This window comes from Mastomys coucha, unplaced genomic scaffold, assembly GCF_008632895.1.
Source record: "Mastomys coucha isolate ucsf_1 unplaced genomic scaffold, UCSF_Mcou_1 pScaffold21, whole genome shotgun sequence".
NCBI classification, from domain to species: domain Eukaryota; kingdom Metazoa; phylum Chordata; class Mammalia; order Rodentia; family Muridae; genus Mastomys; species Mastomys coucha.
In genome coordinates this window covers 74,116,643-74,132,760 of record NW_022196904.1, presented here as the reverse complement: position 1 = coordinate 74,132,760, position 16,118 = coordinate 74,116,643, and the positions used below count along the sequence as shown (strand labels likewise).

Genomic DNA, 16,118 nt, shown 5'->3' with positions numbered 1-16,118 from the left:
AGAAGAAGAGGCTCTGCCAACTGGACACCAGGGTTCAAATGGTTTCAAAGGCCCTGAAAGTTATATTTGGAAAATCACTTAAGGCCTATAGCCAAGACAACAGTGGATTAACGTCGTTGGAACACGTCTTTCATGATGAAAAAGTCTGGCGCCAGAGCAATTCTAGAGAAACTAACATCAAAAAAGATAGATATGGAGTATGGAGTATACAGTTGGCACCACAGGGGCTGATGTAAAAGGGGTGGGAGTGAGGAAGGACCACATTGACACCATTTGTTGTAAAACCAACAGGCTCTGCTGTAATTGCTACAGAAAGACCTGTGTAGCTGTACATACACAACAGCTGCCTGCAACATGGGAACACGTAAGAGATGGACCAGAGCATTTATGGAAGGGGCTGTTCAAAAAGTCTTGAATCTCAGCAATTGGTGGTAGAGGCAAGAAGCATGCGAGTTCTAAGGAGTTCTAAGCCAGTGTAGACTAAGCCGTCTCAAACAACCAAAAGAGAAAAAAATAGCATTGATTAGAGGAAAGCAAGGCATTTTTAATGTATTCAATTCTCTTTCTCAATAATTATCTTTTACATCAATTCCCAATAACTCCACCGGGACAGAAAGCTGGTTTTGGAAAACGGAATCCTAAAGTATCTATCTGCACACCAACCTTTTCAATTCAGGGTAGCCCCAACCGCCCTTATCTCTTCACAGCCCCGCCCCAATCGCGCTAAGCCCCGCCCCAGACACCAGAGCCTCGCTTCGGACCCGGGAGTTGGTTCTAACGAGTAGCCCCGCCCAGGTGCGCTAACTCCTGCCCACAAGACGGGAGCCCCGCCCAGACGGGAGAGTCCTGCTTCAGACTAGGGCGTCCGTTCCGATGGGCAGCCCCGCCTGCCTGTGGGGGCGCGCGGCGCGGTAACCCGGAAGTAGCGGCAGCGTGCGGGGGCGGGGCGGCGCGCTCGAGCGGGCCATGGCCGCCGCCGCCGCCGCGGGCTTTGTGTGCCGCGCGCGAGCCCCGGCCGTCCGCACCTCGCCGGGGCTGCGGGGCAGCCGCTGACCCGCCCCGCTCGCCGCGCCGCGTCCGCCTGGCCCCGCCCCTGGCCTCTCCGCCTCCTCGGCAGGCCTCCAGTTCTCGGCGCTCTCCCTCTGCGCTCCCTGCGCTTCCCTCCCGCCCGCGGCGGGCGCCAGGCCGCCCCGATGCCCGAGCCCGGCCCCAGGATGAACGGCTTCTCGCTCGGCGAGCTGTGCTGGCTCTTCTGCTGCCCTCCTTGTCCGAGCCGCATCGCCGCCAAGCTGGCCTTCCTGCCGCCCGAACCCACCTACACGGTGCTGGCGCCCGAGCAGCGCGCGCCCGCACCCGCTGCGACCCCAGCGCCCGCCCCGGCGGCGCAGCCTGCTCCGGCCGAGGAGGGTGCGGGCCCCGGCGCGTGCAGCCTGCACCTGAGCGAGCGCGCCGACTGGCAGTACTCGCAGCGCGAACTGGACGCCGTCGAGGTCTTCTTCTCGCGCACGGCCCGCGACAACCGGCTGGGCTGCATGTTCGTGCGCTGCGCGCCCTCCAGCCGCTACACGCTGCTCTTCTCGCACGGCAACGCCGTGGACTTGGGCCAGATGTGTAGCTTCTACATCGGCCTGGGCTCGCGCATCAACTGCAACATCTTCTCTTACGACTACTCGGGCTATGGTGTGAGCTCCGGCAAGCCCTCCGAAAAGAATCTCTACGCCGACATCGACGCCGCGTGGCAGGCGCTGCGCACTCGGTGAGCCCCGAGCCCCGGGTGGGGTGCGGGCTCGTGCTCCCGGATTGTTGGCATTCGCTCGGGATCACCAGCCCTCGGGGATGGAGAGCTCAGACTTAAAGGGTCCTGCCTGCTTTTCAGTGGCCCGCGCGGCCTGGAGTCTTTGTGGCTCCGGTTAAACGCACGTGGCCGCTGGGGGCGGGGGGTGCTAACGTACGGGCCAAACCAACTTGGTTGGGCTTGAGTTGTGTCATGAGCAACGCGCAGACCCCGAAGGTCTGGTAGAAGTGACCTTGGGGTTTTCAGAGCCCGTGAAAGCAGGGGGAGAGACGATGACCTCTAAAAGACTTTCCAAGTAGAAAGTGTCCCTGGGGCGCTGCCTGAACAGCCCTTAAGGCAGGGTCGGGTGTGGCGAGGACTTTGCCTCCAGGTCCGGCAGAGTTTGTGGCACAAGGAGATCAGGAAGTTAGCTGTTGTCGGAACCTTCCATAAACCCCACCAGTAGAGCAGTGTTTTATAGGCGTGAGGGAATCTGTTGACCTTGGGTTAGCGTTCGTAAAACTGTAAAGTATTTATTCAGGGTCTTTTACATGCCAGGCACAAAGTGTTATATTCTGAGGACAGACCAGGTGGAAAATAAACTAGCTTAAGTTTTACTCTGAACATTTACTCTGACATTTGGTTTGTGCGAAAGTCAAGTGACCTGCCCTGTTTTGGTGCTTGTGACCTTCCCCATGTAATCCCCATAGCACAGGTGGCAACCGTACCTGAGGTCCTGTGTGTAATGAGGAATAAGTGAATAAGGACAGTAGGCACTGTTCTTTTTAGAGACCTTTGTGTAGTTCTTATGAAAAGTCTATTTGCTGAGCTAAGTACATAGCCAGTAATAATGACTTTATTTCCATATGTGTAGCGCATATGTTCATAAATTATCCCTTATGCTTCTTGGGAAATGGCTTGTGTAACAGAGAAGTACTTAGTATTTATTCTGTGTTGCTTGCTCAAATTCTTCTGAGGTCTTGGAGGGATCCTAAATTGGGGTATAGTTTTTGGAGAGTGATGTAGGCAGTTGAGGCTGGATTCTATCCTGATGGAGTGGCTGAGGATCCACAAGTAATCACATGCCACCTGTTCCCAAGAACTGGTTTCAGAAGTATGTGTCAGAAGTGGGGAGTGGAGTGCTGGTGTGGGATATACCTCAGCACTCCAGAGGCAGAGGCTGGAGGATTGCTGAAAGTTTCAGGCTAGCCTGAGCTACATGGTGAGTTCTATGTTGGCCAGGGCCATAGTAAGACCTTGCCTGAAAAAAGTATGTGGGGTAGGTGGATGGCTGAGTGAGTGGAGACGCTTTGTGGGCAGATACGGTGACCAGAGTTTCCCTTGCGGAATCCACAGGTAGAAAGAGAGAATTGGCTCTTTGAGGCTGTCCTGTCACCCGGTAATTGTGCCTACACTCGTCTACCATATCCAGTTTTTAAGAATCATGTGTCAAACAATCTTGAACTACTTAATCTGCCATAGTGTAGATATTTTAGTACTAAATGTTTTTTACGGTGAAACACGAAAGTCCTACCTGGAGTTGATGTTCTGTAAAAATTCCTACAAAACATTGCTCCCATGTGGACCTTTCTGTTTTTCACTCTTGAGTGTGTATGTCTGTCTTACCACATAGGTGAGGTACAGTCCGTTGCATATAAAAAGCATTGTTGAAGGGGTGGGTAAGTTAATATTTGAGTTACCTAGTAGTATATTTAAATTTTGCTTGTGCCTTATTTAATGTTTTACTAGAACTCATATCTAAAATAAGCATGAGTTCTTTGTTGTTGGTTTTAAACTGCTTTTGGAGACTGGGCCTTATGAATCAGAAGCTGATCCCAAACTCACCTTGCAGCTGAGACAGACCATCGCCTCCTTCCTCTGCTTCACAAGTGCTGGTGTTACAGGTGTCACTCCTGGTTCCCAGAATCAGACTTTGAAGACACTTACAGAGCCTCTATTTCTGTGCTTTCCCAACCCATTAGATGGACTGCAGTAAGATGCTCATTCGACATCTTGATCGTGCTTGCACGTCGCATACATTCATGTGAGGCTGCAAGTCTGAACCAAGTGTTTCACAAAACATTCCTCCCATCCCCCAGTGGGTACTTTGCATAACAGAATGTGTTCTGTTTTATTCGACTTAAAAAACAAAAAAAGAGACTTGAGTGTGAAGTGTTAGGAGTATTTCCCAGGGCCCATGTGGATGCTGCATTCATCCACCCACCCCAGGATAATCTCATAGCCAACCAGCAGGTCTCCTAACTGATAGTTTAGAGTTCTTCCACCCCATATTTGTAGTCATTGGGTGTCTCAAAAGGTATGACTCTGGCTTACCTGATTCTGTGGCTGATTCTTCAACCACCTTCCTTCAGTCTAGATTGCTGTCTGTCTTGTCTTACTGTATGTGATTCTTCAGTAACATAGTCTGGAGTAAGCTCATCTCTGCCCCTTCCCAACTCTATTGAGGTCCTTTGCTATTGAAGGACTTCTTCTGATCCCAGTGACAGTTCCCCCAGCTGGTTCAGAATCCTTTCCTGGACACCAGGTCTTCTGTGAGTGGTTTCTCCTCTGACTTTCTGGCTAACCATATTGCACAGGCACTGAGTAGAGAGCTTGCTGCCTCCTGAGTCGTCTCTGACCTGGCCTGTAGATTACTCCCTGAGAAATAAGTTGTCTAAGTCATCACTAGGCAGCCCCAAATCCCAAGTGCTTCCTGAGCTCCTGGTTGGTGTTTTGAGAATGTCCTTCATGTTAAGAGTATTGATCATAACTGGATCCTAGTTATATTAGGAGATTCTAGTGCCCCATCTGTGGCTCATGGGTTGAAGACTGGGTTCCCATAGTATAGTGTCAGAAGTGGAACTTTAGTGAAAGTGATGGGATCGTGATTAATCCACTGATAGATCTTAGTCAAATACACTTGGAAAGTGGAAAATCTTGAAGTGGGGCCTGATTGGAATCTGATTGCCATTGTGATTCTGAAGGTTATGTCTTGCCCTCTCTTCTCCCTGCTTCTTCCTCTTCTTCCTTTGTCTTCCTCTCTTCTCTTGTCTTCCTCTCTTCTCCCGGCTTCCTGGCTGCCATGGAGTAGTAGTGGGTGGGAAGGAACAACTTTCTTCTATTATGCCTTTCTTCCTTAATAGTCAGCCTTGGCACAGTTGTAAAAGCAGCAGAGCCAGCTGAACTTGGGTAGACTAAAGGCTTTGAAACCGTGAGCTAAAGTTGTGTACCCCATATCTGTCACAGCCTTAAAAGTAACTAACACACTGTTGCACCTGTCACTCCGTCCCTTTACTTGTACTTGTTATGGCATTGTCTTAGCTGCTGTTTAATTGACAATTCCTTGTGGGAAGAACCTCAATCTTTTCTATTCTCAAACACTAGCACTGGGACTTAAAATATAGACTCTGATTAAATATTTGCTCAGGGTGCTTCATTTATAGAATGAGTGAGTGCTCTGTTGACGAATGGCAGTCAGTCAGTGCTGCTAAGTTGCAAAGAGTGGCTACAACCATTCACCAAAAATGGTAGGTGTTCCAATGGCTTGTGGTCTCAGCCATTTTCAAGCTGTCATATTGATGTTCTTATGACATTGTGGTGTCTGTGTTGAACAAAAGAATGATTATTCTCATTCTTCATCTGTCTTCTGTTTTTATCCACTGCATGTCTGTGCAGCTCCTGTGTTATTATTGTGATTTTAACAGAGAGCTGGAATTCTCCCCAGCATGCATGTATAACATCAGCCAGTCGCTTCTACAAAAGGTACAGAGGCAAAAAAGGTGATTTGCTATTTGGGAAATAGGTTTTTGATTTAAGGATTTAAACATTTCCTGGAGGGAAAAGTGTTGGAGAGGTGCTAGAAACTGTGACCTCGTGTGGAAGAAGAAAGTTGACATGTGACATAAGAATGACCTCTAAGCCAGATAGAGGGTACCAGGGATTGAGGTGCATCCCCTCTGCAGGCTTAGAAGCATCGGAGAGGACGCTCTAAATCATGGGAGCTTGTTGGTGAAGTGGCTGATGTATGCAGGGCAGGGTGAAGATAGGTGGATCCAGGCTCTGCACATGCCCTATGAGAAGACAGATCTTGACAAGAATTGTAGACTCAGATGTTTGACTGTGACTTATTGGGACTGAACCCAAATAAACAAGTAATCCCCAAGAATGGGGTGTAAAGTAGGCAGAGAACTTTAGCTGAAGTGTTTTCCATCTAGATTTCCAGCAGTGGGACAGTGGAGCATTCATTATTTGGTTTGTTAGTGGTTATCTCTGAGCCTTCCATTTGATGTAGATGGCAAGGACAGTGGAGGAGAAAGGCATTTGGTAACAGACAAAGCAGATGCAGAGAGGGGAAGATGAGAAAGAAGCTTTTTTGTGCCTTGGTTCAAAAAGCAATTTAAAGACCCAATATCTTACTCAGTCAGCAAACTGTTTATTAGCCATTGACTGTCTGTTTCTCTCTCTGACAACTAATTTTAGAAGCAAATGAACATATATACACATGCTGTTTGGTAACTTTAATGTCTGCCACTCACAGGCTCTGTGATTTGGAGAATCCTGTGACAGACAATAAAGCTCTGGTGACATAGGTGATGAGGGGTTGAAAGGCACCGATAGCTGATTGTGATTAGTATTTAAAATTGGCACTCTGGGTATAATTTCCTCAAGAGTAACAAAGCTCTCCTTTTCTGAACATAGTGAAGTTGGTAACATATCTCTTTGTTCTCAGAAGGAATACTGTGTATCAGGGAAAAAGCCTAGGATTTCTGTCTGTCTTTGATCAGTAGTAAGAAGACAGAACCTGTTTTGAGCACTGTTTGATACAAAGAGAAAGCACAGTGGTATTTATAGAAAGGAAATGTACTGTCTCCTCCTACCCATGGGCGGTTGTTTCCAGGACCCCATGGATACAAAAATCCACAGCTCAAGTCCTTAGAAAACAGCACAGAATTTGCATATAACCCACATGTGCCCTTTAAATCACGTCTAGATTACTTGTAAGATTTAATGCAATGTAAATGCTATGTAAATAGTTGTTGGATTGAACTATTTAGGGAATAATGACAAGGCAACGGTCTTGTTCAGTAATGCAGTTTTTGATTTTTGATACTTTGATGGTGAATCTGCAGGTGTACAACATGTGGACATGGATGGTCAACTGTCAGAGAGTTGGCTGTCAGTGCTAGCTCACGGTTGCAGCAGTGGGGACTCAAAGAACATGACTCCTCTTCAGAGCAAATGTGTTCAGGCAAAGCAGCTTGAAAGCAGTCTGTCTGCTAGTCTACTCAGAGCCCTCCCTCTGGCTGCTCCTTCTCTTCCTCCATGCTTGGAGCCTAGGCTTACTACTTTGCCCCTGCAGGGAACAGTCTTGAGTTCTCACCTCCTCCCAGGGGAACCTGCTGACTAGTTCTGTTCTGATGGACCTTGTACTTCTGCTGTTATCCAGTTGCAGGACATCTGCTGTTTTCTTTGGTAATGTTTAACTTGGTAATGAGGCTGCTCTCCTCTCAGCATTTTATTTAGGATATTCTTGGAGTGTATCCTAAATACTTAACTTTTAACACCCAGTCTGAAGGCTGGAAGGAGCATTGCCATAGCCCTTTAAGGCTGGCTGTTTCCAGTGTACCTTACTCTTAAAGTCCCTTGCTACTTTCTGCTTCCTCTCTTCACCCTCCACCACACTTTTAAATTCTTTGTTCAGCAGTCATAATCCTAGGTGAGACTCTGAAGTCTGGCTTTAGAAGTTGTTGAGGTCATTTAGTCACACCTTTCTTCTCTGCACTGGCTTCTGCTAGCCTCATTCTGAAGCTATAGGTATGGTCCAAACCCTACCCGAATACACATAGGAGATAGAAAGCAGTGACTTCTTTTTGACACACTGTTTCAAGTAACTGACTCCTTGATTTTGATAAGAAGATAGAGACAGTAGATAAAAGCTAAAACTTTTGGATTTGGCAGTCAGCTTTAATTCAGAGTCACCACTAACTATCTCTTTGTCCTTTTGTGCTGTTGTAGCAGCTATACGTAATTTATAAAGAAGAGAAATGTATTCTCCCTCATTTGCACCCCATAAAATCTAAGATCAAGGCACTGGTAGGTTCTGTGGTGTGGTGAGGGCCCTGCCTTAGCTTCTAGGAAGATTCCTTGAATGTCTTAGAGTCTGTGAGGAGCAGAATGCTCCTCACAGGGGTTAGAGTTGGGCAGGATTGGTGGGGGGTTGTTTTACATCGCATTATCTTGTGCTTGCTTACCGTACCCTTTCTTGTAAGGTTTGCTTCTTCTACACTCTACCCTTACCTTCTACTCCCTATGGTTTCTCTGTCCTATTTAGCAAAGATGGTGTCCTGTTATGATGAGCCCACTCTGACAGAAAGCATATTTCTTTCAGGAAGGTAGGGCCATCCTGTCTTGCTCTATCACCTCCTAAAGGTTCCTCCTAAAAGTGGTACAGTGGGAATTAAGTTTCAACATTGGTCTTGGGGAAGGGCTGTGGCAGATGCGTAGGTCAACTTAACTCTCTCTCGTATCCAGTGCTCCACATTTACTCTCTGTTCCCAATTGGCTCCCCTTTCCATTCAGTCGGGGTATGTTGCACAGAATCTTGGCCTTGAAAAATGTACCATGGTTAATTCCTTAAACCAGGTCAGTGGGGCAGTAGTTGTCACTGTTCTTTTGTGACCTCATGTGTGGGCATCTGATAAAAGCCTGAGAGTGATGGTAGAGAGCAGCCAAGGAAAATGGGGTTCTTACCTTTGGACAATTCTCATTTTCCTACACTTCCCTACAGACACCAGATGACACTGAGGGGTGGTGGAAGTGGCCTGTTGTGTAGATGTCAGTCTGAACACTCCATAGAGCAGAGAAATCAGGCAAGAGGTGAGGGCAGATGGTGCACGGTACAGTAGGCTTGTATGTGGCTTAGGCCTAAAGATCCCCAGCATGAGATGGTCCAGTGGTTTACTTCTTCATTTAGTAGATTTACAGCTGGAACTGGTTTTCAGCTTATGTCAGAATCACATAGGCAAGGTTGTTAGAAGGATAGCCCAGAGAAGCACGTTCCTGCCAGCCTGAGCTTTCAGATAGTGTGTTTAGTTATTAAGGGAACAGATTTTAGTCCAACAGACTTGGATTTAGGACTTGGCTCTGCCACTTACAAATTGCTTGGTGCCATTAGCATGCCTGTGGCCTTCTCCAGTCTCCATTGAACAGTGTAACTGATAATATGGTGTGAATGATAATACCTATGCCAGGTCCTGACACAGCACCTCCAACAGTGAGACACAAGCATGAGATGCCTTTGCTGGGGATTGTTGATAGAACTGTTGGAGTTGCTGCATCAGATGCTCAGATGATACTGGAGACCAGTCCCTATGGTTGCTAACCCCTCCTTCCCCCCTACTCTCCTATCTGTAGGGAGATGTCCAAATGGAGCCTCGTTCTGTGGGAGTACGTTTAGAACCGAGAGGAGAGAAGTTGTCAGGATTTGTTGCTTTGGAGAGCAGTATGCAGTAGTGCTGTGTTCCCACTATGGTGTTACTATACTTGCCAAAGGAACAGAAGCCTTACCTGTAATCCTGTACCTGCAGTCACTTTGCAGGCTGGCCTTTGAATTGCCACAGCCTCAAGGGAGCCCTCGCAGATGCAGCAGGGCGCAGAGGCTCTGGGGGAAAATCAGGACAGGGGTGAAGCCTTGACTTCTCTGGGCGTTCTTTGCTAAGAGGACAACCTTAAGCAGTCACTTGCCCATATCCTGATGTTGGCCAAGGGACCTGAATCATGTTTCCTTTTAAAATATGAATGTTCCCATAATGCCTTGCACTTCCTATTCAGGGAGTGTTTTCAGGGCTGTGTAACAGAGCTCATTGATAAGTTACCATGATATTGATTCACTGTAGAGCTAAAGGGCCATGGCACCGTGGTGAAACTGGAAGCCTGTTTCCAGGAAGTCTGGATTGCTCAAGTTCAGGGCTCAGGCGACAGTTAGCTGAGTATCAGTTACACACTGAGTAACTGTGAGAGCCACTGCAGCTCAGCACAGGAACTTCAAAGAAAACGGAACACAAAGAACCCCTGCGTGCTGCTTCACCTGACATTTTAAATGCTTATAGTGAAGTGTGGGCAGTTGCTTTGGGGGAAGAGTAGAAAGCAGACCTATTCAGAATATATTCACCAGAGAATGTGTTTGCAGATGGGAAGTGTGACTGCTGGCTGCTACTGTAATGTTAGGGTTAGAACTCAGAAGGGAGTTCTACCTTTGCCCCAATTGACTTTAGTGAATGTCCTAGAAGCAACCAAACTCTCTGCAGTGATAACAGTACTGACTGTAAAGGTCCATGATGCCAGAACAAGATCAGTTTATGATGATTGATTGATTGATTGATGATGATGATGATGTGTATGTTGGTACATATTAGTACATGGTGTGTGGGTGGATGCCAGGGGAGTTTTGCTTCCACCTTCATGTGGGTTTTGGGGATTGAACTTGGGTAGTAGAGCTTGCAGCAAGCCCTCTGTGTATGGTGGGATCTCTTCCAGGCTCTATTGTTTTAATTTTTATATACCTGTTAGGAAGAGATTGTTCATATGCTAATTTGTTTCTGTACATATTTTATATTATAATTAGGCTAGATGAAGTAAGTTAAATGAACATGTCATCTTGGAGTTAATGGAAGAAATTAGTGTTTCTACTAGATTAGGAACTTACTGAGCTAAAAATAAGCGTACAGAGGGGTAAGAGTTCAGGCTGTCGTTGGTGTGTAGAGTAGATCATGAGTTCCTGCAGTCTGAAGGTTTACCTTCTCAGGTGGCACTCACTGGCCTTTTCATGGTGCACCTAGGCTTAGTGTTATGTAATTGTCTACCCTTGTTCTGAGCATGGAGAGCCCTTTGGCGCTTTCCCTCCTTCATCACATACTTGAGCAGTCGCTCATTTTCCTGATCTCCCACCTCATCCCATTACAGCCCTCATCCCTATCTGTTCCACCTTCCTTCACTGTTCTCTGCAGGTCTCTATTTGGTCCTGGGTCAGACCTGACTCTACATGGTTCTCTTGGCTTGCTAGTTTGTCTCACTAGCAGTGGAACATTCTGGCATGCTGTCTGTTGAGTAGTTAAACAGATGTGTTGGCGATCACAGGACTGATGTGAGGCTGTGTGATCTAAATCTTAGGGACACTGTACTTTGTAAGCTTGGGAAGTAGGCAGTGGAGAAGCCTGCATGGTGACTGGTTTTTAGCTGTCACCCTTTCCCTGACATTTGCTGCAGTTCTTCACCTGAACTGGAGAAGCATGTCACTGTGGTGTCACAGACTTTTGAAGTTTGTTTTGAAGTAAATGTAAACTGTTTTGATGTTTTAAGACAATCTCAGTAGCCCAGGATGACCTGGAACTCATAGCATTCTTTAGGTTCTGAGTGTAAGGTACCATACTCAGCTGATGTACAATAAATGCATAGTTCTCCTGGTTTTTAAGCTCTTTTTAGCTTTGGTCTAGGCTGCAGTGCATATGTTTTGGTCCTGCGTTTTGTCACCCGACCTTCTGGGTCAGCCTGTACAGTTTCAATAGTGTGTGATATGTAGGCACTGTTCAACAGCCTGCCTTGTGATCCTTTCCCCACTCAATTCTCTCTGACTGGACCATTGCACAGCTCATGTCTGTGGTCACCCTTGCCTTTTGAAGTTACCAGGACTGAACTGCTGCAAGGATTTTGAATTCTCCATCACTTCCCTTCCTGTGGCTCACCTTACATCCTGTTGGGTCTGCTTACTGAGAGATGTGTCAAGTACCTTCTGTGAGCCTGACATTCTGACTGAATAAAACAAATCCTGGCCTGGTGATGCTTCTGTTCACAAGTGCTGATGACAAACACTGCCATGATAACGACGATCACGTAGTCGGGCACAGAAGGTGTTGCGGAAAAACAGCTGGGGACGCTGCTGGGAGTACTTTTGAGTGGAGCAGTGGTTACACTTAATTATACACGGAAGCTAGGATTTGCTTCATCTCAAGATGAAGCAATGGGGGAGAGTTGTATCCCTGGGTTAGAGTGTGCCTGGCTAATGCAGAGTATCAAGGAAGTTAAGATGTTTGGGGCAGGAAAGTCAAGGCTGCCAAGGAGGACAGTAGATGAAAACTGGGTAATTTGGGGACCACTGGGTTTAGGTAGAGATGTGATGTGATCGGATTTAGATGTTAGGTCCTCAGTGCTCTTGATAAGGGGGAAGGGGGCATGGCAAGGGGAGGCTGCTACACCACTAGAAAAGAAAGACCAGTAAGAATTTGTAGTGTTGTGCAAAGTTTGGGTATATTTTAAAGATAAAACTAACAATATTTGTTTGCTGATGCAAAGTGGAGACTGGGAATGTCAGAAATGACAGCGAGAACCAGATGGGGTACATTCCTGTAATCTGGCTCTTGCTGGCATTCTGCTAGTCCCAGCACATGGAGGCAGAGACCAGGGCATCAGAAGTCCAAGGCCAGCCTAGGCTACACGGGAAGATCCTATCTCAAGTAGATGAATACATGTACAAATAGTTTGAGTTGTAGGAAAGCTGGTCTTGCTTCTGTTGAGCTGGGTGGCTAGGGATACGGTGGGACACGTAAGGAGTGTGTGCTGTTAAGCTTCTGAGTTTGAGGTGCTCGATGTACAAGTGTGGGATTCAGGGAGGAAAGGACTAGAGGTAAGAGAATTGAGAAAGGAATCCATAGAAAACGAAAATATCTGTGCTGACTAGTCTTAGATGAACTCGATGATACAAGCTAGAGTTATCTGAAAGAAGGAACCTCAATTGAGAAAATTAGTCCATAAGATGTAGCTGTAGGGCATCTTCATGAAAGAGGGTCCAGCCTATTGTGGGTGGTGCCAAACCTGGGCTGGTGGTTCTAGGTTCCATAAGAAAGCAGCCTGAGCAAGACATGGGGAGGAGCAAGCCAGTAAGTAGCACCTCTCTGTACTTCTCCATGACCTCTGCATCAGCTCCTGCTTCCAGGATCCTGTCCTGTTTGAATTTCTGTCCTGACTTCCTTTGAACAGCAACATGGAAGTGTAAACCAAATAAATCCTTTCCTCCCCAAATTGCTGTGATGTTTTATTATAGCAGTAAAAATTCTTAACTAAGACAGCACATGAAAGAATTCTCACTTTTGAGCCAGCAAGATGGTTCAGTGGGTAAGAGTGCATGCTACCAAGACTGAGACCTTAGATCCGAGTGCTGGAACCCACATAGTGGACGGAGAGAATTGATTTCTACAAAATGCCATGACCCCCCCCCCCCCAGTCAGAATCATAATGGATGAATGTAAAAAGTTAAAAGAATTCCCACTTTTGCCTGAGATCAGTCTGCTTCTGTTACCATCCTTGCCAGGACAGCCTTACAAGAACTCTGTTCAGTATGTTTTCTCCTTCCAAGGTCTCTGGTTGGTGTTGACAAGCCTATTAGAGCTGTTGCTGAAGGACAGAGCACTCATGGCTGGCCTCTTTTTTCTTTGGAGAGAATGTCTTGGGGTTAGATCGCATGTTATGTCTGCCTGGCTTGTCTGTTTAGGTAGCCATCCCTAGTTTCCCTTGTACCGTTCGGTCATCCCTAAGCCCATAGAAGTTGTGTGCCCTCATTTGTATTGTGCACTTCAGTTTTGACAGCAGTCTCCATGACTGGATGCTTCCTGGCTTCCACTGGATCAGTTTTGAAAAGCCCTCCTACTGACCTGGTGTGCTCTTGATCTTTTTGATGTGTGAAATGCCAGAGACCTGTAATTACTTTCATAGGATTAATGATGGTAAAGGATAACCATTTTAATTTGCTGGCTGCCTGTCTGTCTCCTCCATCCTCTCTGAACTAAAAGTGGGACAAGTGTTTCTTGGGGACGTTTTCTTAAGTCCATTTTTATTTTTGAGTTATTCTCTTAACTTTACATTTAACAAAGAACTGCAAAGTTAATTAACACCCCAAACAATTGAAACCTTTTAATCTTTTAGGAGTTGGAGTTTTCTCTTCTGTCTTACCTTTTTTGTAGAATAAGACACTTCTGCTACCTGTATATTTCTGAAAAGGACTCACCCCATCCCAAAGGTGTGGCTTCCTATCTAGAATCCTCTGGTTCTTGGTCCTGTGCCACCCTTACAGGTGCCTTGCCAGCATAGCAGACTTCCCTGTCTCCACTCTTATCACTCTGATTTTGCCCCTGCTGAGTTTTGTCCCCTCCCTAGTCGTCTGAGTAGCTTATGTGTCTGCCTTCTGGGAATGTGACCTCCTTGAGGAAAGATACAGTCATAGCTAATTGTTCTTAGTAGGTGCCCAGTACCTACTATTCTTCCTGTAGAGCTGGCTCTACCTGTTCTGATGGCATTAGTGGATGGGCTAGACGGAGTCTGAAGCACTGGATTTGTGTTTCGGACACTTTGCCTTTTCAGATTAAAGATCATAGGTCTTCATCTCCTTTATTCTGGTCACAAAAGTGCTAGTCAGGTTGCTGGTATAGTTTTAGCTTTCAGTGAAGTCCCTCTCCAGGTTTGAGTGTAGAAGTATAACCAAGCTCTGGGAGGTACAAGGATCTGGGAAAATTGAGGTCTTCTCTATAGCCTGTAATACAGTTCCTTAAACCAGTCTTGATAAAAGATGAAGCTCTCAAAAAATCAATGCCCCATCTCCCATTTGTGCATACCAAAAGGAAGGGATGACCAGACCACATTGCTTAGAGGGGACAGGGTGAGTGTGCGCACACACTTGTGTTGGGTGCAAGTCTAGCTACTATCCGGGAACTATCATCCTTAATATGTATATGTACAGCGTCCTCATTCTGTTCTATAATACTTGTGATAATGGTTGTGGTTATTACAAATACTGTCAGCTGACAGTGACAGGAATGAGGTCTCACTAACTGCTCACTAACTGTCATTTCATCTCCTGGTCTGTGAGATCTTGGTGCTCCCTTTTCCCATACCATATTGTTTATGGAAAGCTACTTTATTTGGAAAATCTCAAAATATAAGCAAAGTAAGGAAATCCAGGAACAAACCCGATGATGTTATTGTTCCTCTTTGAGCAGTTATTAACATCCTGCCATCCAGCATCCATCTCCACTCACTGCACCAGACTGTTCCTAGTACTTCGTGTAGGCTGTTCTTTTTCAAAGGAAGAATGTAAAAGCATCGAAATGCATCTGTGCTGGCTCTCTGATTGCTGGCAGGATCCTTACTATCTGGTCTGGTGGTGAGCAGGTGCGGTGCCCTCCCCGCTTCCTCATACAGTAGATACAGTGCTAGATGGCAGCTGGAGAGTGGGCTTCATGTGTGATGGACTGCAGGGGCTTGCAAGTACACGCAATACCAGATAGTTAGAAGATGGCTGTAGGTTATTGGCTGATTTTTTTTTTCCCCCTACATTAGTCTTGTAAAGATGATGGGTGGATCAGCGAGAGTTGGTCAGAACCCTAGGTTCTGGGTAATTAACAAAATACACAGCTGTCAGCTCCTGTCTTTGGGCCTCAGTGCCTCTGTTGTAATAGGAGTTTGTGCCCATTCTGCTGAGGCAGCATTTGTGCTGAAAATAACTATTTCATCTATTATATATTTTCAGCACACTACATCTATGAAGTAGGGATTTTGGCTGACCCATTTCACAGGTATAGAAACTGAAGACTACAGAAAAATGAATTACTCGATTTGAACCACATTGAATTAAACAGCAAACCAGAGTTTGACCCCAGGTGTGCTGCCCCTGGAGCCTCAGATCAGGCACTGTTCTACATGGTGTGTGTGTGTGTGTTGTGGGGGACACGCAAGCCTAAGTATAAGGCAAGATCAGAATTTAGAGTTCTGTATGCCAATTATCATCCTCACTTTCTGCTTCATTTGCTGTGCCTTTGGGTATGTATCAGTTGTGTGGCCTATTTAAAGTCATGCATAGGCTTAGTCTCCTGCTCTCATTTCAAGTTCAAAGACCAGTACCCTAGGATTTCTTTTCCTGGCTTGTAAGATTTGAGCACAACAATAAAATGTTTAGAAATTTCAGTCTTTGAACAAATTGAGTACCTGGTGTGTCCCTGTAGGATGTAGGGCTAAATGCCAGGTAGAGGTTTACATTGCATGCACTTAATATTTAATTGGCATGTGAAAAGATGACTTTGAATACCTTCATACAGACTTCCACTACCCCTTAGGAACTCAGAGCTGTTGGTTGTGTAACAAACAACATTCTGAAGACAGAGTACTTTCTGGCTCTGGAAATCACCTGGAAGAAGGAAGCAGCTTCTCTAGAGAGTGGTTGTTTGGGTTCCCGAGGAGTTTTTGAGCCTTGTGCATCAGGTTCCTCTTCTGTAAAATGGTTTTTCCCCAGTGTTCTCAGAAT

General features: G+C 46.3%; 1 protein-coding gene across 1 annotated transcript in view; it reads left to right on the top strand.

Moving 5' to 3' along the window:
• The first annotated feature begins 962 nt into the window (after positions 1-962).
• Positions 963-16,118, top strand: part of Abhd17c (abhydrolase domain containing 17C) — a 41,833-nt gene continuing 26,677 nt past the window's right edge. The window contains exon 1 of the mRNA XM_031387229.1: positions 963-1,756. Coding sequence (XP_031243089.1) covers positions 1,194-1,756 — 563 coding nt within the window. The 5' untranslated portion in view covers positions 963-1,193. The remainder of the gene's footprint in view (positions 1,757-16,118) is intronic.